Source organism: Phoca vitulina, unplaced genomic scaffold (assembly GCF_004348235.1).
Source record: "Phoca vitulina isolate PV1807 unplaced genomic scaffold, GSC_HSeal_1.0 scaffold40, whole genome shotgun sequence".
Classification (NCBI taxonomy): Eukaryota; Metazoa; Chordata; class Mammalia; order Carnivora; family Phocidae; genus Phoca; species Phoca vitulina.
This window is the reverse complement of record NW_022589743.1, coordinates 22,169,443-22,188,758: the sequence shown is the minus strand read 5'-3', so window position 1 is coordinate 22,188,758 and position 19,316 is coordinate 22,169,443. Positions and strand designations below refer to the sequence as shown.

Sequence of the window (19,316 nt, the reverse complement as noted above, 5' to 3'; positions counted from 1 at the left end):
CTTTCATGATGGTTCCCATTGATTCTTGACTTGCAGTATTTACATCCCTATGTAGTCTCCCTCCTACGTTAAATATGGTTGACCTGTGTAACTAATAGCGTGTTGCAGAAATTATGGTGTGTAGGGGCGCCTGGGTGGGCCAGTCAACTGAGCATGGGATTCTCGATTTCGGCTCAGGTCATGTCTTGGGGTCGTGAAATTGAGCCCTTGCGTGGGGCTCTGCGCTCAGCGGGGAGTCTGAGGATTTCTCTCCCTCTCACTCTGCCCCTCGCCCTGCTTGCACACACACTCACTCACTCTCTCTCTCTCTCTAAAAAAAGAAAAGAAAAGAAATCTTTAAAAATAAATAATCTTTAAAAAAAGAAAGAAAGAAATTACAGTGTGTAACTTCCAAGGTTAAATCATAAAACATTGCACTTCTGCCTTGTTCTCTCTGGATCACTTACTCTGGGGAAAGACAGCTGCCATGTCATAAGAGTACTCAAGTAGAACAGTACAGAAGTTTACATAGCAAAGAACTGAGGTCTCCTATCGGTAGCCATCTGACAGAGCCATTTTAGAAGCAGATCTTTCAGTCCTATTCAGGGCTTCAGATGCCTGCTGCATCCTGGTAAGAGACCCTGAGCCAGAACCACCCAGCTAAGCTGCTCCTGAATTCCTAACCCACAGAAACTGTGTGAAATAATGAAGGATCTTTATTGTTTTAAGCTTCTACATTTTAGAGTAATTTGTTATTCAACAATAGATAACTAATCGGAAGTCATCTATATATAGGATAAAGTGGCCATGAGGGTGGTGAAGAGAGTGAACACATGAGAGTCACAAGAGAGGGGATTATAGTCAGAAAGTGGGAATTTAGTTTCTGAAATCAAGTCCATCAAGATCTGATGCCTTCCAAAGGGACTCTGAGAATTAGAAATCTAAATGGAGTCCAGGTAAAAGTCTTTGAATATTAGGAGGATGAGAAATTTGGGGACAAAACTGTTGGATGTTCATCTATATGAACAATGGAATCCCTCTCCCTCTCCTTCTCTCCCTCTCTCCCTTTCTCAAAAATAAATAAATAAAATCTTAAAAAAAAAAAAAAAAAAGGCAGCAGCTTTGCATTAGGGTGAAGGAGAAATCTGAAAACAGATTTGGGTTCAACATTTTGGCCAAGTGCTTAAAAGCCCAGCTTGCATTCCTTCTGCAGGTGTGTTTTAAATACCTGGAAAGGCATTTGTTGAATCATGCAAATGAAATGACTTTTCAAATGCTGAACAGTTTCTGAGTTAATATCCTTTTGTTTTGTCTTGTTTTTATTCCCACCAACTATTTTAAATTTGGTCTCAAGTCCTCACTGATATGAGGAATTCTTAATCTCAGGAAACAAACTGAGGGTTGCTGGAGGGGGGGGTGGGGGGGGAGGTAGGGGGTGACTGGGTGATGGACACTGGGGAGGGTATGTGTTCTGGTAAGCGCTGTGAATTGTGCAAGACTGTTGAATCTCAGATCTGTACCTCTTAAACAAATAATGCAATATATGTTAAGAAAGAAAAATTTTTTTTTTTTGTGGCGGGGGGGGAGGATTGAGGGGGGGGAAATCGGAGGGGGAGAAGAACTATGAGAGACAATGGACTCTGAAAAACAAACTGAGGGTTCTAGAGGGGAGGGGGTTGGGAGGATGGGTTAGCCTGGTGATGGGTATTGAGGAGGGCACGTTCTGCATGGAGCACTGGGTGTTATGCACAAACAATGAATCATGGAACACTATATCTTAAACTAATGATGTAATGTATGGGGATTAACATAATAAAAAAATTTAAAAAAAAAAATTTTGGTCTCAAGTAATATTGGTCATGTCTTGGTAACCAATACATCTGGCAATTTAAATACTGAGAAAGAACTGTTCAGGTCATTTACTTTCTGGTCCAAACAGCTTTTAAGCTTTACCTTTTTGAAAGAGAAGTATTTAAGTCCAGAGGTTAGGGCCACAGGACTGAGAAGCTTTGTTAATTCAGCCTGTAAAGGAAATGGGCTCCTTTGAGCTGAGGCCCTTTCTCCTCTCCTTGGAGAAGGACCTTCTTGAGAACAAGATTCTCACTCTATATGGCCTTTATTATATTGAGGTATGTTCCCTCTAAACCTACTTTGTTGAGAGTTTTTATCATGAACAGATGTTGAATTTTGTCATATGCTTTTTTCTACATCTATTGAGATGATCATATGGTTTTTATCCATCATTTTGTTAATGTGATATATGATATTGATTGATTTACAGATGTTGAACCATCCTAGAAAAAATCCCACTTGATCATGATGAATGATCCTTTGAATATGTTGTTGTATTCGGTTTGCCGGTATTTTGTTGAGGATTTTTGCATCCACGTTCATCAGGGCTATTGGCCTTTAGTTATCTTTTTTGGTAGTGTCTTTGGTTTTGGTATCTGGGTAGTGCTGGCCTCATAGAATAAATTTGGAAGTTTTCCTTCCTCTTCTGTGGTTTGGAATAGTTTGAGAAGAATAGGTATTAACTAGGGCGTCTGGGTGGCTCAGTTGGTTAAGTGACTGCCTTCGGCTCAAGTCATGATCCTGGAGTCCAGGGATCGAGTCCCGCATCGGGCTCCCTGCTCAGCAGGGAGTCTGCTTCTCCCTCTCCCGGTCCCCCCTCTCGTGTGCTCTCTCTCTCTCTCTCTCTCTCTCTCATTTTCTCTCTCAAATAAATAAAATCTTTAAAAAAAAAAAAGAATAGGTATTAACTCTTTAACTGTTTGGTAGAATTCACCTGTGAAGCCACTTGTCCTGGACTTGAGTTTTTTTATTGCCAATTCAATTTTGTTGCTAGTAATTGGTTTGCTCAGATTTTCTATTTCTCCCTGATTCCATTTTGGAAGATTGTATGTTTCTAGGCATTTAGGTATCCATTTCTTCTAGGTTGTCCAGTTTGTTGGCACATAATTTTTCACACTAGTCTCTTATAATCCTTTATATTTCTGTGGTGTCGGTTACTTCTCTTTCATTTCTGATTTTATTTATTGAGTCCTCCCTCTTTTTCTTTTGCATCCACTTCTTTTCTTATGTAGGCTTTCTTTCCCCTCCTTCCTGAGCCCCACGGTCTTCCTAACTTTTTGTTTTTGGCATCTAGTTTCTGATATTTTTTTTAAAACAATGTTTAATAGTCATCAAACTTATTAAAGGAAAAAGGGGAAGAAGCAACTTTAAGAAACAACGTGAAAGTATTTGCCTCATTGGAATATGTCTAAACTTTTCCCCACTGGAACCTGAACTTTGTCTTCAGGATACTGTGAAAAATAGAACAAATATCACACCAGGCTTTGCAGTAAAATCCTGTCTTTGTTCTCTTTAGATGAACTGACCAGATGTGTTTTTAACCGCTGGTTGCTTCAAATTATTAGGCCCACAGTATGTCCTGTTGTGGGAACATCTAACTCAGGATAACGGGTTAAAGTGCTGCCCTGGCTGTCAGATGACGTGGGGCTTAGTCTGAGTTCTAACTAACTAGCTGTGTGACTTGCAACAGGTCATTGAATTCTTTGAACTTCAATTGATATATCAGATTCTCTGTTGCAAGCTCAGAAATGAATTTTAACTATCTTAACCAGAATATTTGTTAGAAGGAAGTCAGAGCTCACCGAATGGACAGGAGGCTTAGGGAACAGGCAGGAGCCAAGGGCATTCAGGGAAGCCCAGGGAATAGGAACAGACTGGTCTATACCTTGCCTTTCTCCCCACAGTGAATGTGACCATCCCCCACCATCTCTACTCCACTCCTTTGGGTAACTTGTCTTAAGATTTGGGGAGAATTTCCAACTGTCCAGGCCTAAACCACATGCCAGGTTCCTGCAAGACCCCTTACAGTTCCAGAGTTGGAGACCACCAAGACCGTGCACATTTGGAGGGATTCCCCAAATAGAGACCAGAGGGAGATTAGGAAGGAGATATCTATTGCTGGACAGCCAAAAATAACAAATGTCAATTCAGATGTACCCCAATCTGTGGAAATTGGAAGGTTGAGTTATATGGCCAGTGGTAAAATTATTGCTCCTACATTATGATTCTATCTGAACATTTCTAAGATGCACATGTTTGAGGCAAAATGGAATCATTACAAGATCTTACCAAGTAAATGAGCATCCAAAATGAACAAAAGGAATGTTCTGGGTTTGTTTCTTCTTCTGTGTATGCTTATAGGGAAAAGACCAGGATAGTCCTGAAGGAGTTTTTCCCTCAGCCTTAAACAAATAGACCTTTGCTTTTCTTCTTAGATTGTAGAAAAGTAGGAAAGGGGGAAAACAAACAGCTGCATCTGAGGGCAGTTGTGCTGGACATTGTACAGGAAAGTTTAAGTGGAAGATTAGCTGGAACTAAAATGGTTTGATGGTTATAGTTAATGAGTAAGAACTGGAGTCCTAAGTTCTTAGCTACTTTGCCAGTAACTTGTCTACTAATGTACCCCAGCCTCTGCTTGTCTGCCTATGAGGAGAGAAATAATCCTAGTGCCTGCATTCACAGGCATGTGTCTGGAGTTTATACCTTGGGGGAGATGGTTCCAGGTATTGATTGCTGTTCTAATACTGTCATTTGAGCGTATGGCCATGTATGGTAGGGGTGAGGATGGGATTGGGGAATGTTTAATTACAGAGAAGAGTATGTATGATATTTGGATTTAGACATTCTCCCATTATAGTCTAGACTAGTGTCTAGTCCCTAAGTTCTAGACTAGACTAGACTAGTGTCTAGTCCCTAAGTTCCTTTAGGGTTACAGAATCAAACTTTTTCTCACTACTTGGAAATATGCTTTTGACTTTTGCAGCCAGTTTCCTTCCTGTTTTTTGGAGTTAGCCAAACTTTTCAGTAGGTATTGTTATTGATAGCTCTGTAGTCTTTTGGCCTCTGGTCTGATATTTGAAGCTTTTTATTATGAAATTTCCTTTCTATATGGTATGGTCACGCTGAGTAGGGACATGAATTCCTCTCCACCTAAGGAACTGGCAGAAGCTGACCTAGTGCCCTGAATCTGAAAATTAAACAACTAAATAAGCAGAGAGCACGTATCAAGAAAGGGAGAATGTTAGGATAGAATATATTTGAAACTTTCCCCTAGATGAATATTCCTCAAAACAAAAAATAAAACAAACAGTTCAGATTAAGTGTTTTTTAGTTTTACATAAATGGCAGCCATATCACTTTGTACAATTTATAGGTAAAACCTAATTTACCTATAAATTTTGGCTTTGACAGAAATACCAAACATTGCAAATACTATAAACATGAGAATCTACTTCCTCCATTTTAATATTCAAATAAAAGTATTACATCCACTTTCTGAAACCCAACTTCCCATGGTAAATGATCCATCTCTTCGTGTATGTTGTATGTAAAACAGAAGACTGTGTATCCAACTGATACTCTGCAATTTGGCCTGGTGTGTTGTTGCTTTCTTTTGCTTCCTTGGCCTTTCTGCTGGTCATGGATGATCACGGTGGCCACATTCTTCAAAAATTATTCCAACCTCGGGGCACCTGGGTGGCTCAGTCAGTTAAGCATCTGCCTTCGCTCAGGTCATGATCTCAGGGTCCTGGGATCAAGCCCCATGTCTGGCTCCCTGTTCAGTGGGGAGTCTGCTTCTCCCTCTCCCTCTGACCCTCCCTCCGCTTGTGTGCTCTTGTGTTCTCTCATGCTCTCTCTCTCTCTCTCAGTAAATAAAATCTTAAAAAAAAAAAAAATTATTCCAACTTCAGAACAGTGAAGTATTTTCTTCCATTAGTTAACCTTTTCCTCTACACTATGCCTGAGAATAAACTGCCAGTTAACAAATTTCATGCTTTAGGAAGTGATTTTGATCAGGAGAGATTGGCACAGAGTGCTTCCCCAAATCTATTTAAAGCAGAGTCATCTTTCCTCCATTTTCAAGACTGAAATGCTACTGTCATTCCCAACAGAAGTTACTGTTCTTTTCTCTACTGTCCAGCCCATCTGGATTCATCTCTCAGCCAGATGTTCTTGATTCCCCTCAGTATAGTCTTTCTGTTCGTGGCCTTGATAAGGGAAACAAAAAAGGCATGAGAAGAGTTGAGATCTGGATTTATTTCAGTCCTTTTCTTTCACTCCCATAGTCTACTTTCAAATTCTATTCTGTTGAAAGCTCTGTGGGAAAACATTGTATTTCATTTTACTTAAACTATATCATAAAACTAGAACAGCATAGTAGAGAGAGATCCAGAGCATGAACTTTCAAGTCAAATCTTGGTTTGAATTCTTGCTCTGAGGATTACCAGCTGTGTGATCTTGGGCAAATAACGTAGAATCTCTTGAGTCCATCAGTCTCTTAACGTGTAAATTGGGGGTAAAAAATAGTACCTACTTCATAGGATTGTTGTGAAGATTAAATGAAATAATGTCAAGTGCTCAGCTTAGTGCGCAGCGTACTCTAAGCATCCAGTCAAGTTAGTTATTATTAGCTATTCATATGTCTAACTAGGAATGATTTTCTCTCTGTTGAGCAAGCAATCTTATGGCAAGAGAGGAATAGGTGATCTTCAATTGTATTCTGATAAAGACTGGAGAACTTCATTTGTCACTGTGTCATTTTCTTACCAAGATGATCCTGTGTCATTTTCTTATCAAGCAGCTAAATACTCTCCATCTTTAGACTGAGAAAGCTTTTGGGTTTGTGTCTGATTCAAGCATCTGTAATCACCTATGGATGGCTCCATAAAATTTACTGGAGAAGTCCTGTTTCTAGTCCAGAATTGGTCGACTCAGAAAATGTGTAAAAGTTTTCACTTGCTCTCTATATTTTTAAGTAGAGACCAACTCTATGTTGATTGAATCTTCAGGAAGCTTTTTCAGAAAGACCAATATTTACATAAATGAATCTCTTGCTGTTCTAGCAAAATATACTAATCTTTTACCTTATACTGAAGTACATGTGATTAAATTTACATATAATTTTATTCATATACAAATTAAGCATTTAATTTTCAAGTTGAATTTGAACCACCTAACCCTGTTGGTTGTGAATTTTATTTTTTCACTTCCACACCATCATACTGCTATTCCATTTTTTACAGCATTTATAGAGCTTTGACTTTTATTCAGTGATGATAAGGGATTTTTGTAATCAGCCACACTTTTATTCCTGATCCCCTGTAACCAACAGTATATGCCACTTTTATGATAACTGGAGAGTCCTAATCTGGGACCACAGAATAAAGACAATTGACTGTACCAACCATAGTGTGTCTGCCATGACTCTCTGGAAACCTGTACTGCACCTAGTAGGGCAGTCTCCTGACCCAGCTGTATCTGCTGTGCATTTTGTTCTATCAGAAAAGTTCATGGAGATTTGTGTAAATGATTCAAATAGAAAAGCATCTTTTCTCTTATACTATATGTGAGTTTGACTCCTGGTCTTTCTTTTACCATCAGGAATTTTCCAGGTAGCTTTGAATTAACCAAGGGTCCTTGGTCCCACCCTAACCCTCCCCGTGTGAAAGCACTACATACATTTTAAAGAACACACTTAGATTTGCTTTAAAGCATGAGCAACAATAAATGTATCAAACCAGGAAGTTTATTCTTAAACTAGTGTTTGTCTAAGAGAAACTACCTCTGTCTCACAAAAGGAATGACTGAAGCATGCTTGGTTGTTTTAAGCTCTCTACAAATATACTTCTTTTGTAGATGTTGAGACCACTTTGCTTACCGGAAACCAAAGTGCCCACAGCTGTAACTTTGGTAATAGGTAGAATATTAGTCTGTATTTTTAAAATATTTTCATTTGGTAAAGCAGACAGTTGCTGTGTTGGCAGAAGTGTGAATTTCATTTCCTGTCTGTGGTGTACCCCACTCATCCTGTCACTCAAGACATTTTGTTTTAGGTTCCCGTAATGTGAGTGAAACACAGTGACCCACAGCAGGGTGACATGTGCATACCACTAACGTAACAAGAGACAAGACTTGTGCAACAGACCACAAGAGCACAATGCTTTATTTAAAGATGAAAACAAAACAAAATAAAGGCAGCCCCTCCCAGCCAGAATGCAGATTTTTAAAGTGGCATCCGTGGATTCTTATGTTTGTTTTTAGAAGACATGTTCCAGTCTGTTTGGCAAGTTAGCTCAAAAGTTTATCAGCTTCATGCCACTTAATTAAAGGATAAAATTGAGTCAACGTTGGACTGACAACATTATAGAGGTGATTTAATTTTATTTGCCAATTAATTTATCATCAAACATTTGTATTTACAATCCATTAATCTGCCACATATATTGAGTTCTGTAACAATTATTTTTTACATGTGAAATTACAGAATTTCTTTCTTGTCCTAAATTACAATTCCTGCTGCAATAACAGGACCGATAGAACCATGTGGGAAGGATCCTGGGCTGAATTGATTCATTTCTTAAATAGCCGTTGAGCACCTAATATGTGCTTGGCACTATTTCCAATGTTAAGGATTATGTACTGAGCAAAATAAAATGCTTGCTCTTCATTGAGTTTATATGCTATCATAAGGAGATAACCACAGTCAAGTATACAAGTAAATAAAGTATACAAGTAAATACAAGTATACAAGTAAATAAACATAATTTTTAGTATATGATATATATCCTGAAGGAAACAAAACAGAATAGCAAGATAGAGTATGATTGGGATGGGGAAGAGGTGATGATACTGGAGCTGTGACTTAAATAGTGACAGGCCAGGAGAAAAAGTATCCCAAGTAAAAAATAAAAAGCATGGGACGCCTGGGTGGCTCAGTTGGTTGAGCGTCTGCCTTCAGCTCAGTTCGTGATCCCAGGGTCCTGGGATCAAGTCTCCACATCAGGCCCCCTGCTCAGCGGGGAGTCTGCTTCTCCCTCTCCCTCTGCCCCTTCCCCACTTGTGCTCGCACATGCGCGCGCTCTCTCTCAAATAAATAAAATATTTTTTAAAAATAGAAGAAAAGAAAAAGCACAAAGGCCCTGAGAAGGGGCCTGAAATATAGAAGAAACAAAAGAGACCAGTGCAACTATAGCAAGTGAACAAAAGGGGAGAAATCAGAGAAATGATGTATTATTGGATGTTACAAGGCCTTGAAGTCTAAGCTAAAGACTTCAGCTTTTCTTTGTAAGTACAAAGGGAAGCACGTGGTGTATCCGTGTATTTTAGATACATAAAATCCCTCTGGTTGCTCTTTGGTAAGTGGATAGCCACAGTGCAGAAGTGGTTGCAGATAGACCAGTTAAGAGACCTTTTGCTGATAGAATGTCTGGGGTTAGTTTCACTTCAGGGACAAGGTGAAGAGAGTAAGGATGTAGAAGAAACAAAGATTGGACTTGAATTAAAGCTGAAATGTGTGAGAACATGGGAGTTCATTATATTATCCCCTCTATTTCTGTTTATATTTGTAATTTTCTATAATAAAAAGCTAAAAAAAAAAAAAACCTTTAACAGTGGTGCTAGTTTTGAAAAATGATGGTGCCATGAACATTGTCCAAGTGGTAATGGAGCTAAGTGGGCAGATTCAAGATACATTTGGAAGTAAAGCCAGGTTTTGCTGTTGGATTAGGATACATACTGTTGCAGGGAAAAAGAGAAACCAAGGATGACTGTCAAGTATTTTGGCCCAAACAATTTGGGTGGATGAGACTAGGGATCAGGTTTGCAGGGACTCAAGAGCTTTGTTTTGGCAATGTAAATTTGAGATGCCAATTGGATTTCCAAGTGGAAATGTTGAGTAGGCAGTGTAATTTACAATACATTAGCTAACTCTGCATAACATACTTACAAGCAAACTTGGAACCCTCCATTCCATTATATGTTTCTAAATTTTGCCATTAGTGTTTTAGAAGTTCTAGCCTTTTCAGAGTTTGTGGATAACATTTAAACATTTAAAAGGCTTAGTCTGTTGGTATGAAATAGTTTGGATATATTTTCTGTTTTCTGTGGATATTCACTAGTAATTATATTACTGCTATCCTGAACAGTAAATCTCCACCTCTGTTGAGCTGTCATTTACATGAAGGATGGTATTAACATGGCAAACTCCATAGGTTAAACACATTTCCTATGTCCTCCTTTCACTGCATGTGGGAATGCAAGTCAGTGAAAGTAAAATTTTGAGTAACACTTCAGCATGGTGTGTGTGTATTTTAAACAAAATTTTTTGGGCAAACTTTGGGTCTGTTATTTGTAACTAAGTATTGTAATATAATTTACATCTGATTAGAACACTAATCAAACACTGTTATTAATAATTATAGGCCCAGTAACAATAACTAATATTTGTTAAGGGCAGCACTCTTTTTTTTTTTTTTAAAGATTTTTTATTTATTTATTTGAGAGAGAGAGAATGAGAGAGAGCAAGCACATGAGAGGGGGGAGGGTCAGAGGGAGAAGCAGACTCCCTGCCGAGCAGGGAGCCCGATGCGGGACTCGATCCAGGGACTCCAGGATCATGACCCAAGCCGAAGGCAGTCACTTAACCAACTGAGCCACCCAGGCGCCCAGCACTCTTTTTTTTTTTTTTTGCACTGTGTAATTCCTTTATTTTCTGTGTATTAGTGCTTTACCAACACTATAACCATAAAGAACACAATTCCAAGTACTAATCTTTTTAGTTTGGAGAGATCACAGTCTACAGACACATTTACTTATATTAAACAAGATTAATCTCATTCAAAACTTACTGTAGTTTATAAATTCACATAAATACAGAAATTGATGCAATTAAACAAAAACTTCAGGATCTTATTTTTTAAATTCCTAGATCATAACTTTTTCTGCAGGCTATAGTTACCTGCCCCATGATCACCGATGGTTATGGGTCAATTTAACTACATACAGTATCAACCTTTTATATCCTTAAAGAAAATGTAAATGAAAATTAAAAGTTCTTACCAAAAAGTTTAGTGTTTTCCAAATTTCAGATATTTACTTCCCTCTCCCCCCTTTAGTTAGTCATTTCAAGTAAACTAAAAATAACCACATCTCACCTGCAACATTCAATAGCAGTCATTTGGTGTATAAAATTTTAACTATGCTCCCAGTTATTTTAAAACACACAAAAATGGCTGCCAATCAATCTGTATGTCACAAGTTAGAAATACTACATTTAAGAATTAAGATGAGAGGGGCGCCTGGGTGGCTCAGTCGTTAAGCGTCTGCCTTCGGCTCAGGTCATGATACCAGGGTCCTGGGATCGAGCCCCGCATCAGGCTCCCTGCTCCGCGGGAGGCCTGCTTCTCCCTCTCCCACTCCCCCTGCTTCACTGTTCCTGCTCTCGCTATCTCTCTCTCTGTCAAATAAATAAAATATTTTTTTTAATTAAAGAAAAAAAAATTTAAGATGAGAGACCCAGGGGTGGCACAGTCAGTTGAATGTCGGACTCTTGGTATCAGCTTGGGTCATGATCTCAGGGTCATGGGATCCAGCCCCACGTCAGGCTCTGCGCTCAGCGTGGAGTCTGCTTAGGGTTTCTCTCTCTCTCTCCCTCTGCCCCTCCCCACCATGCTCATGCGCTCGTTCTCTCGCTCTCTTTTTCTCTCTTTCTCAAATACGTAAATCTTAAAAAAAAAAAAAAAAATTAAGACAAGAGGGGCACCTCCGTGGCTTGGTTGAGTGCCCAACTCTTGATTTCGGCTCAGGTCATGATCTCAGGGTCACCAGGATCCCCTCCCTCATCCACCACCACCCCCTCCCCACTCACGCGTGTGCTTTCTCTCAAATAAATAACTCTTTAAAAAGAAAAAAAAAAAAAGAATTAAGATGAGGGTTTCAAGTTCCCTCCAGTTTAGGCATTTATACCTTTATGCTTATCCAAAGATGTTTCTATAGCATTGGTATTTGTGTAACCTGTGTTTGTGTACCTTAAAATGCAATCATTTAAAACACTAAGAATTGGGACGCCTGGGTGGCTCAGTCGGTTAAGCGTCTGCCTTCGGCTCAGGTCATGATCCCAGGGTCCTGGGATCGAGTCCCGCATTGGGCTCCCTGCTCCGTGGGGAGCCTGCTTCTCCTTCTGCCTCTGCCTCTCTCTGTCTCTCATGAATAAATAAATAAAATCTTAAAATAAATAAATAAATAAATAAAACACTAAGAATTAAAAAATAAATTAAAAAAATAAAACACTAAGAATTAAATTTATGGTAGAGCTTTGGGAATTTTAAAAGCAACTGAAGTGTTCTCAGATGTGTCTGCCAGCTTCATTTCTAGAGTACTTCTAAAGTAAAACTGAGAATTTTATACCTTAGTTGTATTTTGAGTTCAAAAATCCCTCTGCACAAGGGCACCACTCTAAGAAACTGTATACTTGTTGATTCCTCACAACAGCTTCATTTTATTACCTTTGTTTTACTGATAAGGAAATTTAGGCCCCCTAAAATTCACTCAGGTAAGAAGTAGCAGAGCCAGGATTCAAACCCAGGCAATCTGGCTCCAGAGCCTTTCTCTTTTTTGTTTCCAGAGCCTTCATTCTTAACTGCTACCATGTAATATATATATATAGAATATTGTAGGTTTTGCTTCAGTAAAACTGTCTAGAGTAGATAGGACTGTGTAAATAAAAGGGTCTCTCTTAATTTTATTTTTACTTCATCCCATGAAATTGGGACTTTGGAAGATGGGAGAGAGAATAATCCCAAAATGGATCTCCATCATACTCTGATTTCCCTCCTTAAATAATCTGTTTCCTTTTGACTTTTTCCCTTATAGCATCAGTGAGAGCTTTCTAACTGTCAAAGGTGCTGCCCTTTTTCTACCACGGGGAAATGGCTCATCTGCACCAAGAATTAGCCACAGACGCAACAAGCATGCAGGTAAAGTTCCACATACACCATTCCTTCCTTGGTTTCTTTTGTTTTGTTCTAAAAGGCTGACAACCTCATCCCTGTTTCTCCAACAGTCTTGTAATAGTGAAAGAAAGCATTGTACTGTGCTATAATCACTTTTCTTTCACTATTTTTCTGGCACTTAGCAGAATGCATTATATATGTAGTAAGTGTTCAATAAATTTGTGTTGGAAAAATAATAAGGTACAAAGATACTCTAATGAATTCTTATGTGACTTATCAATTAAGGTTTTCCAGTAGCAAATACCCAGTTTGCTTACCGACAGTACTTTTCACCACCAACAAACCTGAGTTTCCACATTCCCAGCTCACATAAGAAGCCTTACAGTAGGGATGGGGCTTCTTGACTTTTGCCTGACCTTTCAAGAAGCCAGCTGGATCTTTGGGCCAATAGCACTTGGAGTAGGGACTTAGGCCACTATTTACCCAGAAATGGTTGTCCTCTACAAGTTCTCCATCCTAAAAATCCTTCCCTTGGGTCATCTGTACTGATAGAACAGAATGAATCTTAATTTTTAAAAAGCCTCAGCTGCTTAACTCAATTATAACATGTAACTTAAGTCACTCTTCATTGTTTATGCTAACACTTTGTCTCCCCACACTGGTTCTTTTTTTTTTTTTTTTTTTTTAACAGTTCTAGTGAGATATAATTCACATACCATGTAATTCACCTAATTTACCCATTTAAAGTATACATTCAGTGTTGTTGTTTTTTAGTATATACAGAGTTGTACTATCATCACTGTAATTTTAGAACATTTTCATCACCCCACAGAAGAAACCCAGTTACCCATTAGCAGTCATTCCCTATATCCTCCACCCTCCCTGCCAATCCTAAACAACCACTAATCTATTTCTCTGTCTATAGATTTGCCCATTCTGGGTGTTCCATATAAGTGGAATTATATAAATGATCTTTTGAGACAGGCTCCTTTCATTTAGCATAATGTTTTCAAGGGTCATTTACATTATAGTATGTGTCAGTACTTCATTCCTTTTTATGACCAAATAATATTCTAGTGTATAGATGTACCACATTTCATTTTTCCATTCACCGGTTGATAGACATTTGAGTTGTTTCTAATTTTTGACTCTTACAAATAATGCTGCTGTGAATCTTTATGTGTAAGTTCTTGTGTGGACATATGTTTTCATTTCTCTTGGTTTTATACCTATGAGCCCATACTGGTTCTTACACATGAGACTTAGATTGTGTCTCTGGGTTTGAAATGTGGTAGAACAGACCTGGCCAAACATGATGATTTTCCTTTTTAATTTTGAAAGTTGAAAGATTCTGCAGTAATGGAATTGGTCAGAAGCCAGCATTGAAATGGAGGTGGGGGGGTGGGCGGCAAGAAAACCATTCTTTAAGAAAAGGAAACGGGGAAAAAAAGGAGAGGCTTTCAGACTTGCTGACCTTTTAAACAAATATCTGTTTGCTAACCTACTTTTCTTTCTTCCTGCCCCTCACCACTTCTTGCACATATCAGTATTTCATCTCACTGTTAACAGTTGAAGTTACCTGGAGGAAGATTTTGTATGTAGATTTCAAGACGAATGTGAGAACAGGCATCCACTGGCATCTGTGATCAGGTGGCTATGTCAGTCACTTTAGACTCTTAAAAAAGAGCTGGACCTGGTTGGGCATGAATGAAGTTTTTTGTTCTCAGATTGTTATCATTTATAACAGTATGTTATCTAATTATCTCCTACTAGCCAAAGTTCCATGTTTTCTAATATAGAATAAGGAGTATGAGGAAATCTATAATACTTTAATACAAAAAAATTCAACTTAGTTTTGGAGAATGTGTAGAAACAAATGTGTATTCAAATAATGGTTGGCCATGTTAAAGGACCTAACATTAGGTTCAGTGGAATATTTATTTCTTGGGACCCACTATATTTAATGAGTACTCTTACTTGAATATCAGCCACTAATATGGAAATCATTTTAAACCATTGACATTATTCTAAGGGGAATCTAAAAATCTTCTTTGGTTAAGTGCAACTAAAGATTTACAGAAAAAAGAATGGCAAAATAGTTAGTTTTTTGTAATGTTAGAGGTAATTCTAAACGCATTCATCACACACCCCATTTTCAGGATTCCCTCCTTGCTACCTTCAGTGGGCCTGAAAGCACAGCCCAACAGATCTCACCATTGCTTTCATCAACATCCACGATAGTACAAAACTGAGATTGGTTTCAAGTGCACCTCCCATTGGACAAACATAAAGCAAATTTTAATGTAGTATAGGCTAAAAGTGAATGTATAGAGATGCAGTCTACCATTCTGTCTTTCCACTTAAAGTTAATAATAATTATATTAAGACACTTAATTTCTATGTCTAATTATAGTCCTTCAGTGACCCAGGACTTTCTTTTACACAGGTTATTAAGGTAGAAGGAATCCTCTCTATTGACATTACAGTGGAGAATAATTATTTTTTGTTTCATAAATTTCACCAGGTGATCTCCAACAGCATCTCCAAGCAATGTTCATATTACTCCGCCCAGAAGATAACATCAGGCTGGTAAGTATAACTCTTACTCAAAAGACTGTCTAAGATGGCAAACATTAAGCAGTCATTTTTATGTCCCAACAGAGTGCTGGGAGCTATGTGGAACAAAAAAGAATAACATGTCCACACCATCAAAGAGCTTAGAATATCATTGGGGATATGAGCTATGTGAAATGATGTGAAATAATTTGATGATTCAAGGCTGTTGATAAGCACCAGTTTGTAAGTTACTGACCATAACAACAACTGAAGTTCAGAAGAAAGAATACTTTGAGACTTGCCCTAGTTAGAAAGGTTTTATGTATACAGTAGGGCTTGAGCTGGGTCTTAAAAGATGATGAATTTAAATTGGCAGAAAGAAAGAAGACCGTCCTTCTAGATGAGGGCCTGACTGAGACAAAAGCACATGTAAGGGACAAGGAAAGAGTAAAAGGGCCAGGGATTTGTGCTGGTCTCAGAGTAAGGAGACCTGGGCTTAGGCTTTTACTAATCATGTGATGTTGGACAAGTTACTTAGCTTGCCTGAGCCTGCTTCCTCATCTTCTTTCTACCTCTCACAGTCAAGAGGATCAAATGGACATGAAAGCATATTGAAGAGAATAAAATGCTGCCCAAATCTGGGGATTATTGTTACTATAAGGAAGATAAGATACCAGGAAACAAGGCAGACAAATAGGAATTTAATGCTCCAAACTAGGGAACTCAAAGTAACAGATATATATATTTTTTTTTTCTAAGTAGCAGATATGTTTTGTTTGGACCACAGTGGTGGTGGTTTTCACTCTGAGCCAGAATTTTTTTTTTTTAAGATTTTATTTATTTGAGAGAGAGAGCGAGAGAGAGAGAGCACAAGCAGGGTGAAGGGCAGAGGGAGAAGCAGACTCCCCACTGAGCAGGGAGCCCAATGCGGGACTCAATCCCAGGATTCCAGGGTCATGACCTGAGCCGAAGGCAGATGCTTAACTGACTGAGCCACCCAGGTGCCCTCTGAGCCAGAATTTTATTTTATTTTTTTTTTAATTTTATTTATTTATTTGACAGAGAGAGACACAGCGAGAGAAGGAAGACAAGCAGGGGGAGTGGGAGAGGGAGAAGCAGGCCTCCCGCGGAGCAGGGAGCCCGATGCGGGGCTCGATCCCAGGACCCTGGGATCATGACCTGAGCTGAAGGCAGACACTTAACGACTGAGCCACCCAGGCGCCACCCGAGCCAGAATTTTAAAGTTGAATGATTTCACATAAAAATCCATACTTGGAGCTTGTCTTCAAAAATCTAAAATTCTGGCAACACTGGGACCTTATTCTCACATGATAAAACTTGCTAGACCCAAAGGGTCAGGCTTGGGTATGGCCTAGGCTTTTAATTTACCATAATCCCCACATATCCTGTTGTCGCCTAGACTCTAAAGCCAAGTGTCTCTATTTGTCATCATTTCTTCACTGTTAGTTTTCTTATAGTAGAATATTTAATTAAAATAGGAAAACAAAAATGGGATGAGTATGTTTCTTTATGAAAAGTGAAGAGCATTTCTACCCATTTAATATTCATATGGCCTACTTCACTCATTTGTATTCCCTATCTGACCCTCTGGATTAATACTTGGAGGTAGTACATCTACCTTTTCAGTAAGCAGTAGTGTGAAAGGTTACAAGGTTTGGAACAAAGAATCACGTGGAACAGCTACAGTATTTAAGAGAGGGGCACCTGGCTTGCTCAGTCAGTGAAGTATCCAACTCTTGATCTCTGCATTGTGAGTTTGAGGCCCACATTGGGTATAGAGATTACTAAAAAAAAGATAGAGAGATTCCTCAGAAGCTAATACAGAATAGTGGGGAGGAGGAAGCCATCTTAAGTCATGGAGGTCCACTAGGTAGTTATTGCAGTAATCTAAGCATGTGATGATCGGCCCTTCTAGGTTGGGGTAGTCACTTGGAAATTGGGTTTCTTTCGGCATGTTAAATTCAAATGGCTGATCTCTGCTTTCTGAACGGGAAGAGAGAGAATGAATATAATACAAGAATGATTGTAAAAAATTGATGAACAGGTCTCTGAACTCTATGGTAATTAACTGATTTTTCATTCACTTAGTCATTCTGTGTTCAAATTCTGTCATTTTTTTTTCTCTCAAATGCTGCCTGTCACCTTAAAATGGCCACAAATTTTTGTTGAGTGAGGAACTTCCTTTGAAATTTAAAGAATATGAAATAAGAAATCCTTACATAATTATTTTATATTCTAATTTGAAAATCACATCATACATTTATGTAAATCTTGTCCATATTTTTATATACTTCTATCTTAAACACTTCTTTATAAGTGAACAAAGGTGGTCTACAGTTTTTACAGCATTAATATTCTGAAGCAGTGATACTCAAACCTTAGAGTACATCAGAATCACCTGCAGAGCTTTGTTGAACTGTCCCCCTTTGCTGGATTCCACCCACAGTGTTTGATTTGGGGAGGGGGAGGCAGTAATAATTTGCATTTTTAACAAGTTTTCCTGTGAATCATCAATATTGATGCTGCTGATCCAGGAATCACGCTTTGAGAACATCTCCTCTAAAACCCATAATAATGGTCACTTGCACATACTTGATGTCTGTCAGATACATGTTTATAGTTTCCAAAAATTGTGTAGTTTGGTAGAGTTAAAGTTGAGGTCTGTCATCACTTTATCTTTTTCTCCTTGATAACCTTCTGGAATTTAGATTGCACTTCTAAACGTTAAAATAATTTTAACCACAGGAGAACATTAAGGAAGCAGTTAGGGAAGGGAGAGTTGGAAATTAACTTTTTTTCTTGGCCTGCTAATATATGCAGCTTTACCTGCTTTACATTTATAAAATATAAATTCAGAAAATATAACTGATGCCTCTGAATTAATTCATTTTAAATGACAAGCCATTTTACAGTTGTTTTGAATTGTTACAAACACATAGTCATTATGTTTCAGATTATTGAATGAGTCATCTTCAAGAAAATGAGTGAATACATTGTGTGACTTTGGACAAATTAGCACTTTTCTAACTGAAAGGAGCATTTGTAGACTCAAAGCAAGGCCTTTTGTTTTGAGTTAAATTTGGAATGCTAAAATTCTCATCCTGGGGCTTGTACATAAGGTTAAAAGTTTGATAGTCAACTGAAAGTCCTGCCTTTATTTTTTTAATAACCCAACAACAGATAGTGGCACCAAATCCCACACTTTGCTTTAGCATTGAAAATAAGAGTAAACCATTTTTTCCTCCAGGGAAACTCTGCATTCCAAATACAGTCCCAAGCATTAACTTCAGTATTTACGAAAACTGTAGCTGGTAAAATGAAGACCGTGTTTTTTTAATACTCTTGCACATTACCCAATACCCATTCAATAAAAAAAAAATAGACTAGAAAATGAAAAACTTTCCTAACATTTGAAGTAACTTTAATATTCTTAACTAGAGTTATGGTGCTGATAAGGCACAAGATGTTTTTGAGTATTTTGCAGGAGAGTTTAAGAAAATAAGGACTTTTGGGGCGCCTGAGTGGCTCAGTCGTTAAGTGTCTGCCTTCGGCTCAGGTCATGGTCCCAGGGTCCTGGGATCGAGCCCCGCATCGGGCTCCCTGCTCAGTGGGAAGCCTGCTTCTCCCTCTCCCACTCCCCCTGCTTGTGTTCCCTCTCTGTCAAATAAATAAAAACCTTTAAAAAAAAAAAAAGAAAAGAAAAGAAAAGAAGGACTTTTTAGGCTTTGTTTTTTATAGTACATTGATAGTTTCCCAAAATGAAAATGGGTTTATTTTTTTCTAAATATAAAATTTTTAAAAATCATAGAATACAGGAAGGTGTAAGGAAGAAAGTAAAAATCACTTTGTATCCTATATTCTGAGAAAACCATTCTTAGCAGTTTGGATAAGCATCCTTCCAGTCTTTCGTGTATGTGTGTGTGTGTGTGTGTGTGTGTGTGTGTGTGTGTGTGTGTGTGT

At 38.3% G+C, this 19,316-nt stretch overlaps 1 protein-coding gene across 7 annotated transcripts in view; it reads left to right on the top strand.

The window, feature by feature from the left end:
- The window catches only part of SSH2 (slingshot protein phosphatase 2), a 245,054-nt gene that overhangs the window by 171,761 nt on the left and 53,977 nt on the right, over positions 1–19,316 (top strand). For 6 of the 7 annotated variants that reach the window (XM_032428751.1, XM_032428747.1, XM_032428744.1 and 3 more), the window contains 2 exons: positions 12,700–12,803; positions 15,304–15,368. In XM_032428751.1, the coding sequence (XP_032284642.1) occupies positions 12,700–12,803; positions 15,304–15,368 (169 nt within the window). Of the gene's footprint in view, positions 1–12,699; positions 12,804–14,326; positions 14,430–15,303; positions 15,369–19,316 lie in introns of all 7 variants that reach the window. The other variant, XM_032428750.1, reaches the window with a different exon arrangement.